Source organism: Vicia villosa, linkage group LG3, assembly GCF_029867415.1.
Source record: "Vicia villosa cultivar HV-30 ecotype Madison, WI linkage group LG3, Vvil1.0, whole genome shotgun sequence".
In the NCBI taxonomy this organism is placed as follows: Eukaryota; Viridiplantae; Streptophyta; class Magnoliopsida; order Fabales; family Fabaceae; genus Vicia; species Vicia villosa.
The window spans coordinates 138,251,093-138,277,013 of record NC_081182.1 but is presented as its reverse complement, the minus strand read 5'-3'; the positions used below and the strand labels follow the sequence as shown (position 1 = coordinate 138,277,013).

At 32.2% G+C, this 25,921-nt stretch overlaps 1 protein-coding gene across 1 annotated transcript; it reads right to left on the bottom strand.

Annotated features, from left to right (window-relative positions):
- Positions 1-5,419: 5,419 nt before the first annotated feature.
- On the bottom strand, positions 5,420-15,276 carry LOC131659045 (protein MAIN-LIKE 2-like). The gene is made up of 6 exons (XM_058928287.1): positions 14,843-15,276; positions 14,597-14,687; positions 14,422-14,507; positions 6,422-6,503; positions 5,846-5,917; positions 5,420-5,755 (listed from the first exon to the last, which is right to left on the bottom strand). The coding sequence occupies exons 1-6, from the start codon at positions 15,274-15,276 to the stop codon at positions 5,420-5,422; spliced, it is 1,101 nt and encodes a 366-aa protein (XP_058784270.1).
- Between the last annotated feature and the right edge of the window lie 10,645 nt (positions 15,277-25,921).

The window sequence follows — 25,921 nt, the reverse complement described above, 5'->3', positions numbered from 1 at the left end:
GAGGGTGGACCGTGATTGCTTGTGAGGAATTGATTGATGTGGCCTGACGTACAAAGCATCTCTGGCACTACCCCTGTCTTTTGGATAAGAATTGATTGCTTTAGTCGGACATACAAAGCTTTTCCGTTAGAAGCCCTTACTTTCGGTGGGGAATTGTTTGTTTTAGTCAGACGTGCAAAGGGTCTTCGACAACACCCTTCACTTTCTTTTATACGTGCTTTGTGATGTCAGAAATGGATTATTTGTCGGATGTGCAAAGCATCTTCAACATCACCCCCGACTTCAGATGTACCGAGCCTCAATCACGTCGGTCATACTCCGAGTTTGAAATTACTATGCATAATTACAAATAAACGAAGATTTTAGGAAATAAATTAATAGATCAATTATTTTAGTCTCGTCAAATTAACTCAAATAGTAGCTACACAAGACACGAATATTAATCTACGACATTCAAGATATCTCACTTATTGATCTTTTAAAAAAATTATAACTTTTAGAAAAAGAAAAAAAAACTAAAAAATAACAATTTATTTTGAAAAAAAATTAAGCAACAAAATTGGATTTTTTTTTTAATAACCAGATTTTTTAAAACAAATTCAAAAATAACAAGTTTTTCAAAAAAACTACACAAATATCATTTTTTTAAAAAAAATTAACACGTTGTCGCCAGGGGGTGGCGATAACACTTAGCCCATAACATTGTCGCCAATGGGCCTGGCGAAGGCATGCAGAAAACAGGTTTGTCGCCACCCCCTGGCGACAACACCCCCCCCCCCCCCTTTATTTTTTTTTTTCAATTTTTTTATATTATTTTTTTAGCTGTTTTTTTTTAACTATTTTTTTAGTTTCGAAAAATAATATCAATAAATAAAAAAGTACCAAATACATTTACCATTAATCATAATTAAAAAAGTACATTAAAATTAAAAACAACACAAAATACATTAACGATAATAATAAAATTCCTATTGAGCGCCACGTGGACCATGGTACGATCCGCAATCAGGTTGTCTAATAACTCGTGTAGAAGGGTCACGAGTTGGTAGTGCTCCCCCGTTCCTGCGACGCCCCCCTCTATTTGGTTCCTCTTGTGTTTGAGTCGACGACCCCTCAATGCATTCCGGGTCTACAAAATCTGTGAGCCGTCCTTGACCTCTAGAATTCCCGCTATAGGAAAGGCAGGTGCCCGCGGTGCCGTCAAAGCTTTGTCTAGGTGGGTTGAAATTTCTCCTAGTGGGTGCGGCCTCGAAGTTTGGTCTTTGGAATTTGGTGGTGGATTTGGTTTGGTTAAAATACATTGGTTGTGGTGGTGTATTGAAGTTCAATGGTTGGTTGGGGTATTGTGATGTTGGTTGGTCGAATGAGTTGTATGGCGGGTATTCTTCTTGTATGCCTATGTCGGGGGTAAGTGGTGGTGATCTGGAAGAGCTCGCCATATTGAGTTCTTGGAAGCGTAGGTGGTGGGGTTGAGTTTGTGGTTGAGTTTGAAATGGTTGTTGGTGGTGGTATTGTTGGGATTATTGTTGTTGTTGTTGTTGGTAAATAGGTGTCTGTTAGTTTATTGGTTGTTGTTGGTAATTTTGTTGTTGTTGTTGTTGTGGTGGTGGGTAATTTTGTTGTTGGAAATTTGGTGGTGGTTGATGATGTTGGAAATATGGTGGTGGTTGTTGTTGTTGGAAATTTTGTTGTTGTTGTTGTTGATGTTGGAAAATATGTGGTTGTTGTTGTTGTCCTCCAAAATATGGTTGTTGTGCTCGCGGGTCTGCCAAATATAAAGGGTCAGACACAAACATTTCGGGATTTGTGACTGTTTTGTACCAGTTGACATATTCAGCCGTTGGTTTCATTTATTCCGGCGCCACAGGAAATTGTAGGACAGTGGTGGAACGACGAGCCCATATTTTACGCTGCTCTTTAGCAAACGTCTTCCAATTTTCTACGTACCACTGTTGGCTAACCTTTTGTAGAAGCCAAGGTGTCAAAGACTCAGGGGGGTCAGGGACACCTTGATGCATGCCGAATTGGAGCTTCACACGGTCACTTTGGTGCATCTCCACACTGGTGAACCGTATGATGGGTGATTTTGCCGTCCAAACAGCCGCCTCTCTAGGTTCGGGTACATGGTCCAGTCCCAAGTAAGGTCTCCAAATAAACTGCAACGAAAAAAATATTAATTTTAAATTATGGAAGATAGTTTATTTTACAAATATATTTAGAGGATGAAAATCTTTAGTGGTATTACATCTTGGGGTCGAAGTCGATCCAATAGTTGGCAGTAAAAAATGATTTTGTTTACAGGCGTATTGGTGTAATCCAACCCAGTTGCATTAAACCTAAACACATTCAAAAATAAAAATCAATATAGTTACAATTAATAATAGAAAAAAATGCACTAATTAAAATAAGATCATTAAGTTACCTTGACGCGTAAGGGAGGACGTAAATGTGCAGGTTTTCAGGGGCTAATACCGACATTCTCCACCATCACCATGCTTGTAGAAAGAATGCACATCCATTAAATGTACAACTATCCTTTGTTGCACATTTGCACAAGAAGCTATAGAGGTATGCCAACACCGTCGAACCCCAACTATACGTCTTAATTGCATCAATGTCCTCAAGTAGACACAAGTACATAAAATTGACACTATTCCCCGTACCTTCGGGAAATAGAAACCTACCAAATAATAACATAATATACATTCTAGTTTTATATAGTTTACTTTCTTCGCTAGAAAACTGATTCAACTTAAGGTCATCATAAGCTTGTTGAAGACCAACAAGCTTAATACCTTGGCCCCTACCTCTTTGTCGCCCCTCACCCTCTATTAAATCTACACCCAACATTTCGACACATAGAGCATTGGGTTGTTGGACATTTCCAAACACAGCTTTTCCATTTGTGTTGAGACCCAATAACATGTACACGTCCTCTAGAGTGATGGTACATTCACCCGTTGGAAGGTGAAAAGTATGAGTCTCGGGCCTCCAGCGCTCACACAATGCTAATATAAACTTAGTATCAATTGAGGTATGTATTTGTAGCGGTAAAAATGTGACTCGAGCGTCTATCGCACGCTCGAAGTACAACAAAGTCGCCACCAAACTTTATTTATTCCAAGAAGGAAAGGGAAAATATCGATAAAATCCACGAAGAGAAAAGAAATGGATAAGATGGTCATCGCAACCAAATTAGGGTTCGGGAGTCGGTTAAGCAAGGGGAAGGTGTTAGCACCCCTCACCTCCATCGTACTCGATGGGACCTATTTAGTTAGTTTCGTATTTGAGTGTTAGTGAAATGTTTATGTTCTTTAGCTTATTAATCGAGAAAAGATGAAAGAAATGTTTTTTAGGGTTTTTATTATTATGAAGAAAAAAGAAAAGATTTTTTATTATTATGCTCGCCAAGACGTTTGTATCTTGTGCCTACGTATTCCCTAGTGCAATGGGAAAGTCAGAGCAATCGTAGTTCGGGCTAGGAACCACGAAAATTTTTGTTGGTTGACCTTAGCGAGAGGTGCTCGATCGCTTTCAAATGGAAATACTACGCGCACATGGATATGATATCACTACAAGAATGGATGGCTAAATCAAGATAAGACATAATTTTGGCCATCATCGCATTCGAGTGGAAGATATTCGATCTTCACATGTGGAAGTATGTTCGTATTGAAAATTGAATAAGTGTCTCGTTTATGAGAGGAGTTTAAAAAGCCATAAGGCGAAAAGGTTTGAATGAAATTGAGATTGTGTTTTAGAGGATGTTTTTGCGGACGTTTAGCAAAGGATTGAGCATAGGTGTGCACCTAGCGCGTCTTTACCCAAGGTATTGAACAGGAGCGAGCCCCATTGTCACTTGTTGTCCTTGTCAATTAATTTATTTTTTATTCAAAAGATCAAGGTATTCAAGAGGTGTTCACCCCTTGTCACATGATCTTTCAGTTTTGTTAATGTGTTTTGATTCAAAAGATCAAGGTATTCAAGAGGTGTCCACCCCTCGTCACTTAACCTCTTGGTTTGATTAAAGTGTTTTGATTCAAAAGATCAAGGTATTCAAGAGGTGTCCACCCCTTGTCACTTAACCACTTGGTTTGATTAAAGTGTTTTGATTCAAAAGATCAAGGTATTCAAGAGGTGTTCACCCCTTGTCACTTAACCTTTTGTTTTGATTAAAGAAAGGTTCAAAAGATCAAGGTATTCAAGAGGTGTTCACCCCTTGTCACTTAATCTCTTGATTTTATTAATGTGTTTTGATTTAAAGGATCAGGATACTCAAGAGGTGTGCACCCCTTGTCACTCGATCTTTCGGTATGATTTAAAGAATAGAATTTTGTAAAGAAGAAAATTCGACGTTGGATCGAGAAGTTTATTTGTATCGACTTGGCGTTGGACCAAGATATTTTGGATGAAATTATTCTAATATTTTTTGGTATTTTAAAAATAATAATGAAAATAAAGTCTAAATTTAAAATAAAAAATAAGCATGTTTTTGTATTTTTAATATCATAACAATAATCAAAAGGAAATTTAAAACAAACAAAGAAAATAGTAAAAGAAACAAATAAATGAATGAGGTCAAAAGAGCAAACAGGGTGTGCATACAAAGAAATTTGCTGATGGGCTAAAGAGAAGGAAGCAGGCCCAAAACTAATAGTTGAATAAACTAAAAGTGGTGTAAACCGAAAAATAGGAGTGTGAAGATAAGAAAACGGACTGGGCCTGGGAGCATAAAGGCCCACTCGGTTAATCCTTTGTGAAGGAGATTTTTTTTATGAAAACCCTAGCTACAACTAAACCAGCCGCCACCTCATGGTTCACCTAACTATTCCAATTAATCATACTAAATTATAATCTTAGAAGTTCTTCCCACCAAATTTTCCCGCCAAATTTTTCCATTAATTTATTTGCTAATAATTAATGATTAATAATTAAAATGAAATCAAATTTTCTTTTAACAAATTAATCTAATAATTATTTTATAATAAAATTAATATAATATGTCATCCCACTAAATTAATTTAAGTAGTGGGAGATAACACCCACTAAATTAATTTAACTAATTAATTAAGTTTAAAAGAACCTGGGTTCTATCATATTTCGTGGCCATATTTATTTATAAAACAGTTTGACAACACACCGCGACTTTGTATATTATCGGGCAGTTACTTAAGTATATAAATAATAGGAAATGGACATATTTTGTTTATGAGACTGAATAGAAAAATACTTACATTCATTCATTCGTCAAATGAAAAACAAGTTATGTATAACTCAACGGGATACATGAGTTCACAAGTAGAAGCTTTGGTGTATTAGACTTCTTTAACCTCTCTTTCTTTTTACTTTTTAGTTAATTTGTACACTTGTTTCTCCATTTTTCTATGTTGTACTCTCTTTTTCTTTTTCTTTTTTCTTTTTAGTTAAATTGTATGTTTCCTGCAGATGGCCTGCCTTTTGCATGAACCGAAGAATTCACACTTGTGATCGCTTTTCCATTTCTAGATGTATCTTGACGCGCGTCAAATTCCTTCTTCATTACACCATTCTCAGGAAGTGGATCATCATCCAAATCCACGATTTCTAATACACTATTTTGTGCAGTGTTGCACGCCTCGAGCAACGTAGGCCTTTCCTTTAGTATTAAAGCAATAGTTGACACAGTTTTTCCAAGACCCTGATCATCTGCAAGAATTCCTCCGGAAGAGCTTAAAGTTGATGTTTCCTTTTGAACCATCCACGATAAAGCGATTCTCTGACACAACAATTTATATCAGTTGGATGATGTAAATGCACCTATTATAATATCATTTATTGAAAAGAACGAATGAATATGTAAAGTAACCTGATGACATAAAAGAGGAACTGCCAATAGCCCATCTGGGAGATTAACTTCTGACGTTGGCAGAGACAGCGCCTGAAATCAACTACAAAGTTAGTTCACTTGCGGAAATAGAACATGGTAAGCAAATATATTATACTACGGTCGAAAAATCAATGATAATAACTAACGCTTTAATGAATATAATGATGAATACAAATCATAATAATAAAGATTATAGTTTGTCCTAATATTTTCAAAAAATTAGTTCCAGTTATAATAACTAACGTTAACGTTTTTACTTTTAAAATCCTAATTCATTGACTAAATCATCTTCTGTTTCTTTTTTTTCATATGCAATCTTCTGAGTTCTCCATGCAAGAAAAATCTAACTTCTCCACTACAGGCTCTCTTCTACATTGTATCCAAGTTCATACACAAATACAACATTTTTCTGAAGTGAGAACAGAAAAGCAGAAGAAGAAAAATCATTTTTTGAATAAAATTATTCTATCCATTTGTATTTCTAAGAGGGCGATAACAATTATCAATAAGAACAAAAACGATTTGTTGTCTGGCAAAGTAAAAGTGGCTGGCAACCTTCAATGCACGTAACATGTGCTCCCTGTCGAGTGGGTTTGGTCTTGTGCCTCCCGCCATATACTGTTTGCTATTATCAAATCTAGAAAATTGTGACATGTTTAGAGAATTATTTCTTAAAAATTGATTGTTATTATTTTACAAATCATGAATGATTAATTTATAGGACAAGTAGTGTTGTTTCACAAGGTTGTCATCCTTGATGAAACACACCATTTCAACTATTTTACCAAGTGTTGCAACTTTTCAGATACTGCACCATTTTACAATCGTTCTTAATTACTTTATGCAACACTTTATAAAAATCATTCTGTATTCGAAATTTCAAAATGTTATTACGGAAACAAAAAATAATAATGTATTTAATTTTTTTTTGACAATTTAATTATTCTTTTTATTCATTAATAATCGTAATTATCTATTTTCTATGATGAAATTTTGATGTGTTTGGCAATGACATAGTTTAAATTGCGAAATATTTATATTAGATTTTCCTCTTAATTTCTTTTATTTTTATACTGTTAAATTTATGCTAAAATTATAAATTAGGTAAACAATATAAATTTTAATATTCATGCATACTTATATAAGAGAACTAGTCGGTACACCCGTGCTATGCACGGGTTTATTTAAATAATAAATGATTTGTATTTGAAACATAAAAATAATGAAAAATATTAATAATTTAAATAACTATTAAATAAAAAAGAGCTTTTTATTTATATAAACAAAAGGATAATTTTGTTGATAAAAACTTATTTTAAAAAGTGATTATAAAATAAAAACAAAAGTATCATAAAAACATATAAATAAAATAAAACAAAGTAGGATAGCAACTATAACATAAAATTAAAATTTCGTGCAAATGCACATATATGTCATATATATATATATATATATATATATATATATATATATATATATATATATATATATATATATATATATATATGAAATTGAAACAAATGTTAGAAGAATAGAAAAATAACACTTTAACTTTAATCTATAAAACAAAACGTATATAAATTAATGATTTAAAAAAAAAGTATTTTTATTTATTATTAGTTGAATTTTGAAAATTTGTACAGGGTCTCCAAAATGTTTGGGTCGGCCCTGAGTAATACCATTAGGAAAGACAAACCGACCTTCCGACCTCGATAAATATATATATATATATATATATATATATATATATATATATATATATATATATATATATATGTTTTTTTTTCAAGAAAATAAGAGAGATTGATTTTCATTATACGATGATTACTAAAAAATGGGGCGCTTCAGGTACGTGATTTTTTCCTAATTGTTTTCAATTGTTTTATTTTAATTATTATTTTTTTGTATTACTTAGATCTTAGTTAAATTATTTCTAATCAAATCTTTTAGGTTAATTTTGATTAGATCTAATTAGGATATCTCTTAGGTTATTTATTTTGGTTAAAAACATAAAAATACAAAAATTGGTTATCCATTAAAATTCAAGAAACATAACAAAAATGATTCATCACTCTCCCATATAATTCAAAATTTAAGATCATTTTTTCTTAAAGGATTAATTAACATTGCTTTTAAATCAAAACTGCAAACTACGTCCACGATCACTTACTTTTCAAACCCGAATGAATTTCAAAGGGTAATTCGAAAGCAATTCTACGCAATCCTATAAAAAACACTAACAAATATTTTGAACTACGTTGACTCTGAACCTTCAATAAGGAGGTACGTAGGCATTTGAGCAACCAAAATGAGTCCCCTTTTCCTAAAATTTATGTAGGTTTAAGATCTTATTCTTTAACCTACTATTTACTACAATTTTTAACCACAAACTATTTACCATAAACCTAACCCAAGAGACATAAAAAACCTTAGGGAAGGATTAAGGATCCCTAACACCTTCCCTTAATCCTAATTTCTCGACTTACCTAGAATTTATTTATTTAGGTTTTTTCCCGTATTTCCCTTATCCTTAGGATAGAATAAATATAGTTGCGACTCTGTAATTTAAGTTAAAAGCTTAAAATTTAAAGTCGGTCGTAACAAGAGCGAATAAAACCCATAGAAGTTTTTAAAATCAAAACTAATAAATTTATCAGAGATTTGGATAAGGGGGTTTGTTATAAAAGGGGAAGGTTTTAAGCACCCCTCATATCCATGGTACTCCATGAGACCCTCTTTGAAAATGTTATTGTTTTTGTGTACATGTATTTTGCAAAGCATGTGTGAATTTGTTAAAAAGAGTGTGGGGATGGGAAAAGAAGTTTTTTTAAAAGTGAGTTTGATAAGACATCGCATCTTAGTCCTACATACCCATTTTAAAGAAAAGGGAAGTCAAAGCTTTTGTAGTTCCTCTTAAAAAGGGAAATAAATGGGGTCAAAGTGGCCAAAATCTTTTTGGGTGTGAGCTTTAACAATACTCAACAAGTTTTTTTTTAAAAGGTTAAGCTTTAACAATACTTAATAAGTTTCTAATGAAAAAGGGACCAAGCTTTAACAATACAAGGTCAATGGACTAAGAGTAGTTTCACTAGGAATAATTCTCCTCTTAGTACCGAGGTTTTAAAACAAAAAGGGTGGTTGAGCTTTAAGTTTACAAAACCAAATAAAAGGGACCGAGCTTTAACAATACAAGGTCAATAGACTAAGAGTAGTTTCACCGGGAATAATTCTCCTTTTAGTACCAAAGTTTCAAAAATGCAAGAGTTTGGTTAAGCTTTAACAATACAAAACCATAAAACAAGTGAAAAGCTTTAACAATACTTTAACACAAAATAAAAGAGATTTGGAAAATAGTTTGAGTACCTTGACAATTTTAGTCAATACCATTCGCATTCCTTTGAATTTTCAACAAACAACTTAAGCAATCAAACAATGGATACCTCAAGTGTGTGTGTGTGTGTGTGTGTGTGTGTGTGTGTGTGTGTGTGTGTGTGTGTGTGTGTGTGTGTGTGTGTGATGATATGTGTCACAAAAGGACAAACAAGTAAGTATAATAATCATCAATGATAATGAGCAAGGATGTTTATACCTTTGGATAGATTCATATATGAATGAAAGATGGATGATGAATATGAAACTCATGCATGTGGATTAGATAAACAAAGTATATACAAATGATAATACAATGGATGATAAGTACAAAACTCAATGATGAAAATCAACAAGTGTGTACAAAGGATAATGGTTAAGATAAACACATAAGTAAAAAACACAAGGATTGAAATCAACAAGTATATGTACAAAGTTAACAAGTTCATGGATAAGTAAAGATCAACACGTTTCTTTTTGGAATGAGTTTTAAACCTAGGGTTTTGAAATTAACACCTACACCTAATTATTTTTAATGATTAAATACTAAATCATAAAAGAGGGTTGGTCTAAGGGTACATGGAAAAGTTAAAGACATGATATCCTAACCCTAAACAAATATTCACAAAAATATACAAAGATACTTTGAAGAAAAGGTGTTTTTGACTTTGAAATAATGTACTATATGTAGAGGCTTAACACCCTTTTGAAAAGATGCATTTAAAAGAAGCAAAAAGGTATTTTGAAGAGGTATAATGGAAATGGAAACAGATTTTGAAAACAATAAAAAGTTACTGTTTGTGAGTGGAAACCGGTTTTCAAAACGAGGAAACTGGTTTCTGCTGAAGCGCTCCCAATTTTTTTTTGAAAAACACGTGATGGAAACCGATTTCTATAAAACAGGAAACCAGTTTCTGCAGCTTCACATAGAATTCTAGAAACGTTTTATGATGCAGAATTTTTTATACCTTTTATATTTTTTGGCTTCTAATGCTTTCTAATATATGTGTAGACATATGAAACTATGTAGAATATGATATGCATGAGGATGTTAAATTGAGCACTATGTTTATCAAAATCAATTGCATTGTTATACCTTTTATCAATCAATGATTTTGTTAAGTCTTCAAAGAGCTCCAACATAGTCTTGAATACTTGATGTTAAATTTTGATCAATGAAACTTGGTCACTTGATTTGATAATGGTACTCTTGATTGCTTCTTCCAGTCCTTTTGATATTGATACAATTGAGTGCACTTTGTCTTCATCAAAACACATAGGATGGATAGTCTTGACTTCACACATAAACCTTTATAATATTTTAATATGCAACTAAAACGAAATATTTATATAAATGTTAGAAGAAAGTTTTAGAGTCTTATAATAAAATCTTTCAATCTCTCGATAAAATTATGAATAATAAATAAATGTGTTACATCTGAATTATAAAAGTACAATAAAAGATATTCCCTTTTAGAGATGCATACCTTGAATCAAATCCTTATAGTGTAAGCGTATGTTTGATTTCACGTTTGGAGCATCCAAAATTAATTATGGATGTGTAGAATTGATTTTGATTGAGGATTGGTCTACTTGGAACATACTGTGCATAACTTTGGACCTCTTCCGGAGCCTCATCCTTTCAAAGACCTGTAATTTCTAGTAACCCCAATCATCTCGGAGGCTCATGCCTCTGTTTACGACGTCGGGATCCGGGTGGAGGATAGATGTGCTGATTTATTCCCTAAATACTAGACTGAGGGACATTTTTCGATTGGGAACAACAACTACGTAAACAAGGAAGAGGGTCTTTCTGATGTGGTTGATACAAGAAGAAATAATTGATGACTTTCATCAGTAATTTGGGATACATCCACGATGGGACCCGTAGTGAAGGAAGTTGATAATAAATGCTTGCAGCGCCTGATTGATGTCAGATTGATAGGGCTCGTTCCCATGAAGATAGGAAAGTCATATTTGGTAAGTTTTGTTAATTTAGACATCTTTAGTCTTACTCTGCATATTCGTGATGTATTTGCTTTGACAATAAATGTGTACAGAGCATATGAAGGATGAAGTGCAACTCCGACCGAGAATGATGCAGTTTTGGAGGCCCTTCCGACTTTCCCGAGTATCCAAGGTCTGACTCCTCTTCCACTATTGACAAGATCTAATTCTTGTGTTACTGAAGGTCTCCAGACCCCTCATTTGGGCAAATAATGCTCTTATTTGGATACTCTTTCTGAGTCTGCTCTAGGGGAAGAACTAGCTACCTTGACTTGGTATACACGTCGTGTTTCTGCTGCTTTGACGCTTAGTAAGGCTGGTCATTGGAAAATATTTGGTCCGATCAACATCATTCTAAAAAGCAACAAATAGAGGAAGTGTTTGCGACTTGAAGTTTCAGCGGGATAAATACCTACAAGAAATAAAGAAAGCTTATACCTCTCTTACTGTGGAGAGGAATGCTTTCCTTCACTTAAATCTAGTTGATTCTCTCTTCGACTAGGTGAATCATCTGGTAAAAATTGCAGTGAAGAAGAACCAGACTCTGACTTTTATTTAATGCAATTTATAATATGCTCAAAGAGAGATAGAGTTTTTGCACCCTCAAAATGATTTGATGAGTCAACAATTGGCCGCCTATATGAGTATTACCCTTGAGGAAGTCTCGCAGTCGTTGATACTTTGTAGCAAGTGGAACACTTCCATCTTCCCCTGACTCTCTCTTAGGAGCAAATCTGGCTAGATCAAGTAGTTAAAAACAGGAAGATCGTTTTCCTGCAGAAGTAGCCATGTAGGCCCATCTACTTTTTTTATGTGTGTACTCAGTGTAGAGTACTCTATAATGGAAACATATGTATATAAATATAATCCTTTTTGGAATGAAATGCTTTAGATTTACTTTTGTACCAGTTTAAGGTGCATTTGTTGGATCTTGAGTGCATAAATCTAAATGAATATGAATGTATGAGGTCCTCCCTGGAAGTTAATTAAACGTCACTAGGGCCGTTATGGGCAAAAGGTCAATTCCCCTTCCCTTCACTAGTTGAAAACCCAGTTAGAGGTAGATATGTGGCCGACCCTCCATGACATCTGAAGTTTCTAGTTGTCAGACGAGGGTGGACCGTGATTGCTTGTGAGGAATTGATTGATGTGGCCTGACGTACAAAGCATCTCTGGCACTACCCCTGTCTTTTGGATAAGAATTGATTGCTTTAGTCGGACATACAAAGCTTTTCCGTTAGAAGCCCTTACTTTCGGTGGGGAATTGTTTGTTTTAGTCAGACGTGCAAAGGGTCTTCGACAACACCCTTCACTTTCTTTTATACGTGCTTTGTGATGTCAGAAATGGATTATTTGTCGGATGTGCAAAGCATCTTCAACATCACCCCCGACTTCAGATGTACCGAGCCTCAATCACGTCGGTCATACTCCGAGTTTGAAATTACTATGCATAATTACAAATAAACGAAGATTTTAGGAAATAAATTAATAGATCAATTATTTTAGTCTCGTCAAATTAACTCAAATAGTAGCTACACAAGACACGAATATTAATCTACGACATTCAAGATATCTCACTTATTGATCTTTTAAAAAAATTATAACTTTTAGAAAAAGAAAAAAAAACTAAAAAATAACAATTTATTTTGAAAAAAAATTAAGCAACAAAATTGGATTTTTTTTTTAATAACCAGATTTTTTAAAACAAATTCAAAAATAACAAGTTTTTCAAAAAAACTACACAAATATCATTTTTTTAAAAAAAATTAACACGTTGTCGCCAGGGGGTGGCGATAACACTTAGCCCATAACATTGTCGCCAATGGGCCTGGCGAAGGCATGCAGAAAACAGGTTTGTCGCCACCCCCTGGCGACAACACCCCCCCCCCCCCTTTATTTTTTTTTTCAATTTTTTTATATTATTTTTTTAGCTGTTTTTTTTTAACTATTTTTTTAGTTTCGAAAAATAATATCAATAAATAAAAAAGTACCAAATACATTTACCATTAATCATAATTAAAAAAGTACATTAAAATTAAAAACAACACAAAATACATTAACGATAATAATAAAATTCCTATTGAGCGCCACGTGGACCATGGTACGATCCGCAATCAGGTTGTCTAATAACTCGTGTAGAAGGGTCACGAGTTGGTAGTGCTCCCCCGTTCCTGCGACGCCCCCCTCTATTTGGTTCCTCTTGTGTTTGAGTCGACGACCCCTCAATGCATTCCGGGTCTACAAAATCTGTGAGCCGTCCTTGACCTCTAGAATTCCCGCTATAGGAAAGGCAGGTGCCCGCGGTGCCGTCAAAGCTTTGTCTAGGTGGGTTGAAATTTCTCCTAGTGGGTGCGGCCTCGAAGTTTGGTCTTTGGAATTTGGTGGTGGATTTGGTTTGGTTAAAATACATTGGTTGTGGTGGTGTATTGAAGTTCAATGGTTGGTTGGGGTATTGTGATGTTGGTTGGTCGAATGAGTTGTATGGCGGGTATTCTTCTTGTATGCCTATGTCGGGGGTAAGTGGTGGTGATCTGGAAGAGCTCGCCATATTGAGTTCTTGGAAGCGTAGGTGGTGGGGTTGAGTTTGTGGTTGAGTTTGAAATGGTTGTTGGTGGTGGTATTGTTGGGATTATTGTTGTTGTTGTTGTTGGTAAATAGGTGTCTGTTAGTTTATTGGTTGTTGTTGGTAATTTTGTTGTTGTTGTTGTTGTGGTGGTGGGTAATTTTGTTGTTGGAAATTTGGTGGTGGTTGATGATGTTGGAAATATGGTGGTGGTTGTTGTTGTTGGAAATTTTGTTGTTGTTGTTGTTGATGTTGGAAAATATGTGGTTGTTGTTGTTGTCCTCCAAAATATGGTTGTTGTGCTCGCGGGTCTGCCAAATATAAAGGGTCAGACACAAACATTTCGGGATTTGTGACTGTTTTGTACCAGTTGACATATTCAGCCGTTGGTTTCATTTATTCCGGCGCCACAGGAAATTGTAGGACAGTGGTGGAACGACGAGCCCATATTTTACGCTGCTCTTTAGCAAACGTCTTCCAATTTTCTACGTACCACTGTTGGCTAACCTTTTGTAGAAGCCAAGGTGTCAAAGACTCAGGGGGGTCAGGGACACCTTGATGCATGCCGAATTGGAGCTTCACACGGTCACTTTGGTGCATCTCCACACTGGTGAACCGTATGATGGGTGATTTTGCCGTCCAAACAGCCGCCTCTCTAGGTTCGGGTACATGGTCCAGTCCCAAGTAAGGTCTCCAAATAAACTGCAACGAAAAAAATATTAATTTTAAATTATGGAAGATAGTTTATTTTACAAATATATTTAGAGGATGAAAATCTTTAGTGGTATTACATCTTGGGGTCGAAGTCGATCCAATAGTTGGCAGTAAAAAATGATTTTGTTTACAGGCGTATTGGTGTAATCCAACCCAGTTGCATTAAACCTAAACACATTCAAAAATAAAAATCAATATAGTTACAATTAATAATAGAAAAAAATGCACTAATTAAAATAAGATCATTAAGTTACCTTGACGCGTAAGGGAGGACGTAAATGTGCAGGTTTTCAGGGGCTAATACCGACATTCTCCACCATCACCATGCTTGTAGAAAGAATGCACATCCATTAAATGTACAACTATCCTTTGTTGCACATTTGCACAAGAAGCTATAGAGGTATGCCAACACCGTCGAACCCCAACTATACGTCTTAATTGCATCAATGTCCTCAAGTAGACACAAGTACATAAAATTGACACTATTCCCCGTACCTTCGGGAAATAGAAACCTACCAAATAATAACATAATATACATTCTAGTTTTATATAGTTTACTTTCTTCGCTAGAAAACTGATTCAACTTAAGGTCATCATAAGCTTGTTGAAGACCAACAAGCTTAATACCTTGGCCCCTACCTCTTTGTCGCCCCTCACCCTCTATTAAATCTACACCCAACATTTCGACACATAGAGCATTGGGTTGTTGGACATTTCCAAACACAGCTTTTCCATTTGTGTTGAGACCCAATAACATGTACACGTCCTCTAGAGTGATGGTACATTCACCCGTTGGAAGGTGAAAAGTATGAGTCTCGGGCCTCCAGCGCTCACACAATGCTAATATAAACTTAGTATCAATTGAGGTATGTATTTGTAGCGGTAAAAATGTGACTCGAGCGTCTATCGCACGCTCGAAGTACAACAAAGTCGCCACCAAACTTTATTTATTCCAAGAAGGAAAGGGAAAATATCGATAAAATCCACGAAGAGAAAAGAAATGGATAAGATGGTCATCGCAACCAAATTAGGGTTCGGGAGTCGGTTAAGCAAGGGGAAGGTGTTAGCACCCCTCACCTCCATCGTACTCGATGGGACCTATTTAGTTAGTTTCGTATTTGAGTGTTAGTGAAATGTTTATGTTCTTTAGCTTATTAATCGAGAAAAGATGAAAGAAATGTTTTTTAGGGTTTTTATTATTATGAAGAAAAAAGAAAAGATTTTTTATTATTATGCTCGCCAAGACGTTTGTATCTTGTGCCTACGTATTCCCTAGTGCAATGGGAAAGTCAGAGCAATCGTAGTTCGGGCTAGGAACCACGAAAATTTTTGTTGGTTGACCTTAGCGAGAGGTGCTCGATCGCTTTCAAATGGAAATACTACGCGCACATGGATATGATATCACTACAAGAATGGATGGCTAAATCAAGATAAGACATAATTTTGGCCATCATCGCATTCGAGTGGAAGATATTCGATCTTCACATGTGGAAGTATGTTCGTATTGAAAATTGAATAAGTGTCTCGTTTATGAGAGGAGTTTAAAAAGCCATAAGGCGAAAAGGTTTGAATGAAATTGAGATTGTGTTTTAGAGGATGTTTTTGCGGACGTTTAGCAAAGGATTGAGCATAGGTGTGCACCTAGCGCGTCTTTACCCAAGGTATTGAACAGGAGCGAGCCCCATTGTCACTTGTTGTCCTTGTCAATTAATTTATTTTTTATTCAAAAGATCAAGGTATTCAAGAGGTGTTCACCCCTTGTCACATGATCTTTCAGTTTTGTTAATGTGTTTTGATTCAAAAGATCAAGGTATTCAAGAGGTGTCCACCCCTCGTCACTTAACCTCTTGGTTTGATTAAAGTGTTTTGATTCAAAAGATCAAGGTATTCAAGAGGTGTCCACCCCTTGTCACTTAACCACTTGGTTTGATTAAAGTGTTTTGATTCAAAAGATCAAGGTATTCAAGAGGTGTTCACCCCTTGTCACTTAACCTTTTGTTTTGATTAAAGAAAGGTTCAAAAGATCAAGGTATTCAAGAGGTGTTCACCCCTTGTCACTTAATCTCTTGATTTTATTAATGTGTTTTGATTTAAAGGATCAGGATACTCAAGAGGTGTGCACCCCTTGTCACTCGATCTTTCGGTATGATTTAAAGAATAGAATTTTGTAAAGAAGAAAATTCGACGTTGGATCGAGAAGTTTATTTGTATCGACTTGGCGTTGGACCAAGATATTTTGGATGAAATTATTCTAATATTTTTTGGTATTTTAAAAATAATAATGAAAATAAAGTCTAAATTTAAAATAAAAAATAAGCATGTTTTTGTATTTTTAATATCATAACAATAATCAAAAGGAAATTTAAAACAAACAAAGAAAATAGTAAAAGAAACAAATAAATGAATGAGGTCAAAAGAGCAAACAGGGTGTGCATACAAAGAAATTTGCTGATGGGCTAAAGAGAAGGAAGCAGGCCCAAAACTAATAGTTGAATAAACTAAAAGTGGTGTAAACCGAAAAATAGGAGTGTGAAGATAAGAAAACGGACTGGGCCTGGGAGCATAAAGGCCCACTCGGTTAATCCTTTGTGAAGGAGATTTTTTTTATGAAAACCCTAGCTACAACTAAACCAGCCGCCACCTCATGGTTCACCTAACTATTCCAATTAATCATACTAAATTATAATCTTAGAAGTTCTTCCCACCAAATTTTCCCGCCAAATTTTTCCATTAATTTATTTGCTAATAATTAATGATTAATAATTAAAATGAAATCAAATTTTCTTTTAACAAATTAATCTAATAATTATTTTATAATAAAATTAATATAATATGTCATCCCACTAAATTAATTTAAGTAGTGGGAGATAACACCCACTAAATTAATTTAACTAATTAATTAAGTTTAAAAGAACCTGGGTTCTATCATATTTCGTGGCCATATTTATTTATAAAACAGTTTGACAACACACCGCGACTTTGTATATTATCGGGCAGTTACTTAAGTATATAAATAATAGGAAATGGACATATTTTGTTTATGAGACTGAATAGAAAAATACTTACATTCATTCATTCGTCAAATGAAAAACAAGTTATGTATAACTCAACGGGATACATGAGTTCACAAGTAGAAGCTTTGGTGTATTAGACTTCTTTAACCTCTCTTTCTTTTTACTTTTTAGTTAATTTGTACACTTGTTTCTCCATTTTTCTATGTTGTACTCTCTTTTTCTTTTTCTTTTTTCTTTTTAGTTAAATTGTATGTTTCCTGCAGATGGCCTGCCTTTTGCATGAACCGAAGAATTCACACTTGTGATCGCTTTTCCATTTCTAGATGTATCTTGACGCGCGTCAAATTCCTTCTTCATTACACCATTCTCAGGAAGTGGATCATCATCCAAATCCACGATTTCTAATACACTATTTTGTGCAGTGTTGCACGCCTCGAGCAACGTAGGCCTTTCCTTTAGTATTAAAGCAATAGTTGACACAGTTTTTCCAAGACCCTGATCATCTGCAAGAATTCCTCCGGAAGAGCTTAAAGTTGATGTTTCCTTTTGAACCATCCACGATAAAGCGATTCTCTGACACAACAATTTATATCAGTTGGATGATGTAAATGCACCTATTATAATATCATTTATTGAAAAGAACGAATGAATATGTAAAGTAACCTGATGACATAAAAGAGGAACTGCCAATAGCCCATCTGGGAGATTAACTTCTGACGTTGGCAGAGACAGCGCCTGAAATCAACTACAAAGTTAGTTCACTTGCGGAAATAGAACATGGTAAGCAAATATATTATACTACGGTCGAAAAATCAATGATAATAACTAACGCTTTAATGAATATAATGATGAATACAAATCATAATAATAAAGATTATAGTTTGTCCTAATATTTTCAAAAAATTAGTTCCAGTTATAATAACTAACGTTAACGTTTTTACTTTTAAAATCCTAATTCATTGACTAAATCATCTTCTGTTTCTTTTTTTTCATATGCAATCTTCTGAGTTCTCCATGCAAGAAAAATCTAACTTCTCCACTACAGGCTCTCTTCTACATTGTATCCAAGTTCATACACAAATACAACATTTTTCTGAAGTGAGAACAGAAAAGCAGAAGAAGAAAAATCATTTTTTGAATAAAATTATTCTATCCATTTGTATTTCTAAGAGGGCGATAACAATTATCAATAAGAACAAAAACGATTTGTTGTCTGGCAAAGTAAAAGTGGCTGGCAACCTTCAATGCACGTAACATGTGCTCCCTGTCGAGTGGGTTTGGTCTTGTGCCTCCCGCCATATACTGTTTGCTATTATCAAATCTAGAAAATTGTGACATGTTTAGAGAATTATTTCTTAAAAATTGATTGTTATTATTTTACAAATCATGAATGATTAATTTATAGGACAAGTAGTGTTGTTTCACAAGGTTGTCATCCTTGATGAAACACACCATTTCAACTATTTTACCAAGTGTTGCAACTTTTCAGATACTGCACCATTTTACAATCGTTCTTAATTACTTTATGCAACACTTTATAAAAATCATTCTGTATTCGAAATTTCAAAATGTTATTACGGAAACAAAAAATAATAATGTATTTAATTTTTTTTTGACAATTTAATTATTCTTTTTATTCATTAATAATCGTAATTATCTATTTTCTATGATGAAATTTTGATGTGTTTGGCAATGACATAGTTTAAATTGCGAAATATTTATATTAGATTTTCCTCTTAATTTCTTTTATTTTTATACTGTTAAATTTATGCTAAAATTATAAATTAGGTAAACAATATAAATTTTAATATTCATGCATACTTATATAAGAGAACTAGTCGGTACACCCGTGCTATGCACGGGTTTATTTAAATAATAAATGATTTGTATTTGAAACATAAAAATAATGAAAAATATTAATAATTTAAATAACTATTAAATAAAAAAGAGCTTTTTATTTATATAAACAAAAGGATAATTTTGTTGATAAAAACTTATTTTAAAAAGTGATTATAAAATAAAAACAAAAGTATCATAAAAACATATAAATAAAATAAAACAAAGTAGGATAGCAACTATAATCATAAAATTAAAATTTCGTGCAAATGCACATATATGTCATATATATATATATATATATATATATATATATATATATATATATATATATATATATATATAGATATATATATATATATGAAATTGAAACAAATGTTAGAAGAATAGAAAAATAACACTTTAACTTTAATCTATAAAACAAAACGTATATAAATTAATGATTTAAAAAAAAAGTATTTTTATTTATTATTAGTTGAATTTTGAAAATTTGTACAGGGTCTCCAAAATGTTTGGGTCGGCCCTGAGTAATACCATTAGGAAAGACAAACCGACCTTCCGACCTCGATTATATATATATAAATATGATATCATAAATTATATCTATTTATACAAATATATATCTATATATATATATGTTTATAATAAAATTAATCATAATATGTCTTCCCACTAAATTAATTTAAGTAGTGGGAACATAACACCCACTAAATTAATTTAAACTAATTAATTAAGTTTAAAAGAACGTGGGTTCTATCATATTTCGTGGCGCCTATATTTATCTTATAAAACAGTTTGACAACACACCGTGACTTTGAATATATCGGGCAGTTACTTAAGTATATAATAATAGGAAATGGACATATTTTGTTTATGAGACTGAATAGAAAATATACTTACATTCATTCATTCGTCAAATTAGAAAAACAAGTTATGTATAACTCAATGGGATACATGAGTTCACAAGTAGAAGCTTTGGTGTATTAGACTTCTTTAACCTCTCTTTCTTTTTACTTTTTAGTTAATTTGTACACTTGTTTCTCCATTTTTCTATGTTGTACTTTCTTTTTCTTTTTCTTTTTTCTTTTTAGTTAAATTGTATGTTTCCTGCAGATGGCCTGCCTTTTGCATGAACCGAAGAATTCACACTTGTGATCGCTTTTCCATTTCTAGATGTATCTTGACGCGCGTCAAATTCCTTCTTCATTACACCATTCTCAGGAAGTGGATCATCATCCAAATCCACGATTTCTAATACACTATTTTGTGCAGTGTTGCACGCCTCGAGCAACGTAGGCCTTTCCTTTAGTATTAAAGCAATAGTTGACACAGTTTTTCCAAGACCCTGATCATCTGCAAGAATTCCTCCGGAAGAGCTTAAAGTTGATGTTTCCTTTTGAACCATCCACGATAAAGCGATTCTCTGACACAACAATTTATATCAGTTGGATGATGTAAATGCACCTATTATAATATCATTTATTGAAAAGAACGAATGAATATGTAAAGTAACCTGATGACGTAAAAGAGGAACTGCCAATAGCCCATCTGGGAGATTAACTTCTGACGTTGGCAGAGACAGCTCCTGAAATCAACTACAAACTTAGTTCACTTGCGGAAATAGAACATGGTAAGCAAATATATTATACTACGGTCGAAAAATCAATGCTAATAACTAACGTTTTAATGAATATAATGATGAATACAAATCATAATAATAAAGATTATAGTTTGTCCTAATATTTTCAAAAAATTAGTTCCAGTTATAATAACTAACGTTAACGTTTTTACTTTTAAAACCCTAATTCATTGACTAAATCATCTTCTGTTTCTTTTTTTTCATATGCAATCTTCTGAGTTCTCCATGCAAGAAAAATCTAACTTCTCCACTACAGGCTCTCTTCTACTTTGTATCCAAGTTCATACACAAATACAACATTTTTCTGAAGTGAGAACAGAAAAGCAGAAGAAGAAAAATCATTTTTTGAATAAAATTATTCTATCCATTTGTATTTCTAAGAGGGCGATAACAATTATCAATAAGAACAAAAACGATTTGTTGTCTGGCAAAGTAAAAGTGGCTGGCAACCTTCAATGCACGTAACATGTGCTCCCTGTCGAGTGGGTTTGGTCTTGTGCCTCCCGCCATATACTGTTTGCTATTATCAAATCTAGAAAATTGTGACATGTTTAGAGAATTATTTCTTAAAAATTGATTGTTATTATTTTACAAATCATGAATGATTAATTTATAGGACAAGTAGTGTTGTTTCACAAGGTTGTCATCCTTGATGAAACACACCATTTCAACTATTTTACCAAGTGTTGCAACTTTTCAGATACTGCACCATTTTACAATCGTTCTTAATTACCTTATGCAACACTTTATAAAAATCATTCTGTATTCGAAATTTCAAAATGTTATTACGGAAACAAAAAATAATAATGTATTTAATTTTTTTTTGACAATTTAATTATTCTTTTTATTCATTAATAATCGTAATTATCTATTTTCTATGATGAAATTTTGATGTGTTTGGCAATGACATAGTTTAAATTGCGAAATATTTATATTAGATTTTCCTCTTAATTTCTTTTATTTTTATACTGTTAAATTTATGCTAAAATTATAAATTAGGTAAACAATATAAATTTTAATATTCATGCATACTTATATAAGAGAACTAGTCGGTACACACCCGTGCTATGCACGGGTTTATTTAAATAATAAATGATTTGTATTTGAAACATAAAAATAATGAAAAATATTAATAATTTAAATAACTATTAAATAAAAAAGAGCTTTTTATTTATATAAACAAAAGGATAATTTTGTTGATAAAAACTTATTTTAAAAAGTGATTATAAAATAAAAACAAAAGTATCATAAAAACATATAAATAAAATAAAACAAAGTAGGATAGCAACTATAACATAAAATTAAAATTTCGTGCAAATGCACATATATGTCATATATATATATATATATATATATATATATATATATATATATATATATATATATATATATATATATATATATATATATATATATATATATATATATATATATATATATATATATATATATATATATATATATATATATATATATATATATATATATATATATATATATATATTATTATAAACTTAGAAGTTCTTCCCACCAAATTTTCCCGCCAAATTTTTCCATTAATTTATTTGCTAATAATTAATGATTAATAATTAAAATGAAATCAAATTTTCTTTTAACAAATTAATCTAATAATTATTTTATAATAAAATTAATATAATATGTCATCCCACTAAATTAATTTAAGTAGTGGGACATAACACCCACTAAATTAATTTAACTAATTAATTAAGTTTAAAAGAACGTGGGTTCTATCATATTTCGTGGCCATATTTATTTATAAAACAGTTTGACAACACACCGTGACTTTGAATATTATCGGGCAGTTACTTAAGTATATAAATAATAGGAAATGGACATATTTTGTTTATGAGACTGAATAGAAAAATACTTACATTCATTCATTCGTCAAATGAAAAACAAGTTATGTATAACTCAATGGGATACATGAGTTCACAAGTAGAAGCTTTGGTGTATTAGACTTCTTTAACCTCTCTTTCTTTTTACTTTTTAGTTAATTTGTACACTTGTTTCTCCATTTTTCTATGTTGTACTCTCTTTTTCTTTTTCTTTTTTCTTTTTAGTTAAATTGTATGTTTCCTGCAGATGGCCTGCCTTTTGCATGAACCGAAGAATTCACACTTGTGATCGCTTTTCCATTTCTAGATGTATCTTGACGCGCGTCAAATTCCTTCTTCATTACACCATTCTCAGGAAGTGGATCATCATCCAAATCCACGATTTCTAATACACTATTTTGTGCAGTGTTGCACGCCTCGAGCAACGTAGGCCTTTCCTTTAGTATTAAAGCAATAGTTGACACAGTTTTTCCAAGACCCTGATCATCTGCAAGAATTCCTCCGGAAGAGCTTAAAGTTGATGTTTCCTTTTGAACCATCCACGATAAAGCGATTCTCTGACACAACAATTTATATCAGTTGGATGATGTAAATGCACCTATTATAATATCATTTATTGAAAAGAACGAATGAATATGTAAAGTAACCTGATGACGTAAAAGAGGAACTGCCAATAGCCCATCTGGGAGATTAACTTCTGACGTTGGCAGAGACAGCTCCTGAAATCAACTACAAACTTAGTTCACTTGCGGAAATAGAACATGGTAAGCAAATATATTATACTACGGTCGAAAAATCAATGCTAATAACTAACGTTTTAATGAATATAATGATGAATACAAATCATAATAATAAAGATTATAGTTTGTCCTAATATTTTCAAAAAATTAGTTCCAGTTATAATAACTAACGTTAACGTTTTTACTTTTAAAATCCTAATTCATTGACTAAATCATCTTCTGTTTCTTTTTTTTCATATGCAATCTTCTGAGTTCTCCATGCAAGAAAAATCCAACTTCTCCACTACAGGCTCTCTTCTACTTTGTATCCAAGTTCATACACAAATACAACAATTTTCTGAAGTGAGAACAGAAAAGCAGAAGAAGAAAAATCATTTTTTGAATAAAATTATTCTATCCATTTGTATTTCTAAGAGGGCGATAACAATTATCAATAAGAACAAAAACAATTTGTTGTCTGGCAAAGTAAAAGTGGCTGGCAACCTTCAATGCACGTAACATGTGCTCCCTGTCGAGTGGGTTTGGTCTTGTGCCTCCCGCCATATACTGTTTGCTATTATCAAATCTAGAAAATTGTGACATGTTTAGAGAATTATTTCTTAAAAATTGATTGTTATTATTTTACAAATCATGAATGATTAATTTATAGGACAAGTAGTGTTGTTTCACAAGGTTGTCATCCTTGATGAAACACACCATTTCAACTATTTTACCAAGTGTTGCAACTTTTCAGATACTGCACCATTTTACAATCGTTCTTAATTACTTTATGCAACACTTTATAAAAATCATTCTGTATTCGAAATTTCAAAATGTTATTACGGAAACAAAAAATAATAATGTATTTAATTTTTTTTTGACAATTTAATTATTCTTTTTATTCATTAATAATCGTAATTATCTATTTTCTATGATGAAATTTTGATGTGTTTGGCAATGACATAGTTTAAATTGCGAAATATTTATATTAGATTTTCCTCTTAATTTCTTTTATTTTTATACTGTTAAATTTATGCTAAAATTATAAATTAGGTAAACAATATAAATTTTAATATTCATGCATACTTATATAAGAGAACTAGTCGGTACACCCGTGCTATGCACGGGTTTATTTAAATAATAAATGATTTGTATTTGAAACATAAAAATAATGAAAAATATTAATAATTTAAATAACTATTAAATAAAAAAGAGCTTTTTATTTATATAAATAAAAGGATAATTTTGTTGATAAAAACTTATTTTAAAAAGTGATTATAAAATAAAAACAAAAGTATCATAAAAACATATAAATAAAATAAAACAAAGTAGGATAGCAACTATAACATAAAATTAAAATTTCGTGCAAATGCACATATATGTCATATATATATATATATATATATATATATATATATATATATATATATATATATATATATATATATATATATATATATATATATATATATATATATATATATATATATATATATATATATATATATATATATATATATATATATATATATATATATATATATTATTATAAACTTAGAAGTTCTTCCCACCAAATTTTCCCGCCAAATTTTTCCATTAATTTATTTGCTAATAATTAATGATTAATAATTAAAATGAAATCAAATTTTCTTTTAACAAATTAATCTAATAATTATTTTATAATAAAATTAATATAATATGTCATCCCACTAAATTAATTTAAGTAGTGGGACATAACACCCACTAAATTAATTTAACTAATTAATTAAGTTTAAAAGAACGTGGGTTCTATCATATTTCGTGGCCATATTTATTTATAAAACAGTTTGACAACACACCGTGACTTTGAATATTATCGGGCAGTTACTTAAGTATATAAATAATAGGAAATGGCAAGATGGTAAATACCATTTAGTTAAAGGGGCTTGTTGGTCCAAAAGGTAAGTATATCATCAAGAAAGGGCTTGTTAGACTTGTAGAAATCAGAATTTAGAGAAAGAAGAAAGAAAGGGGGTGGAAACGTGAAAGGAAGAAGGAAGAGGAAGTGTGGACTCAAGCTCCACCAAAAGCATGCATGTGCAATTGGTAGAAGATTTTGAGGATTTTGGCTTCAAGAATCAAGCTTGGTTTGGTAATCAACATCATCTCCATTCTCAATCTACCAAATCAGAATCTCCATCACCATCTTCACCAAGTTCAGAATTTGTTCTTGAGGTGAGTTCCATAGTTAGAACTTGGGTAAGAATTGGGGTTTTGTGATCAATTGCATGTTTGGGAACAAGGGTTAGAATGATCAATTGTTGTTGCATTCTTTATTCATGATGGATTATGTGTTCTT

What these genes read in the sequence shown, in the direction of transcription:
- LOC131659045 (XM_058928287.1), bottom strand. Translation starts at nt 15,276, where the DNA reads ATGTTATTGGGTCTCAACACAAATGGAAAAGCTGTGTTTGGAAATGTC. An exon ending in GCATTCTTTCTACAAGCATG is followed by an intron (nt 14,688 to 14,842) that starts GTGATGGTGGAG and finishes GAATGTGTTTAG; the next exon opens with GTTTAATGCAACTGGGTTGG. An exon ending in ACATGTTACGTGCATTGAAG is followed by an intron (nt 5,918 to 6,421) that starts GTTGCCAGCCAC and finishes AGTTGATTTCAG; the next exon opens with GCGCTGTCTCTGCCAACGTC.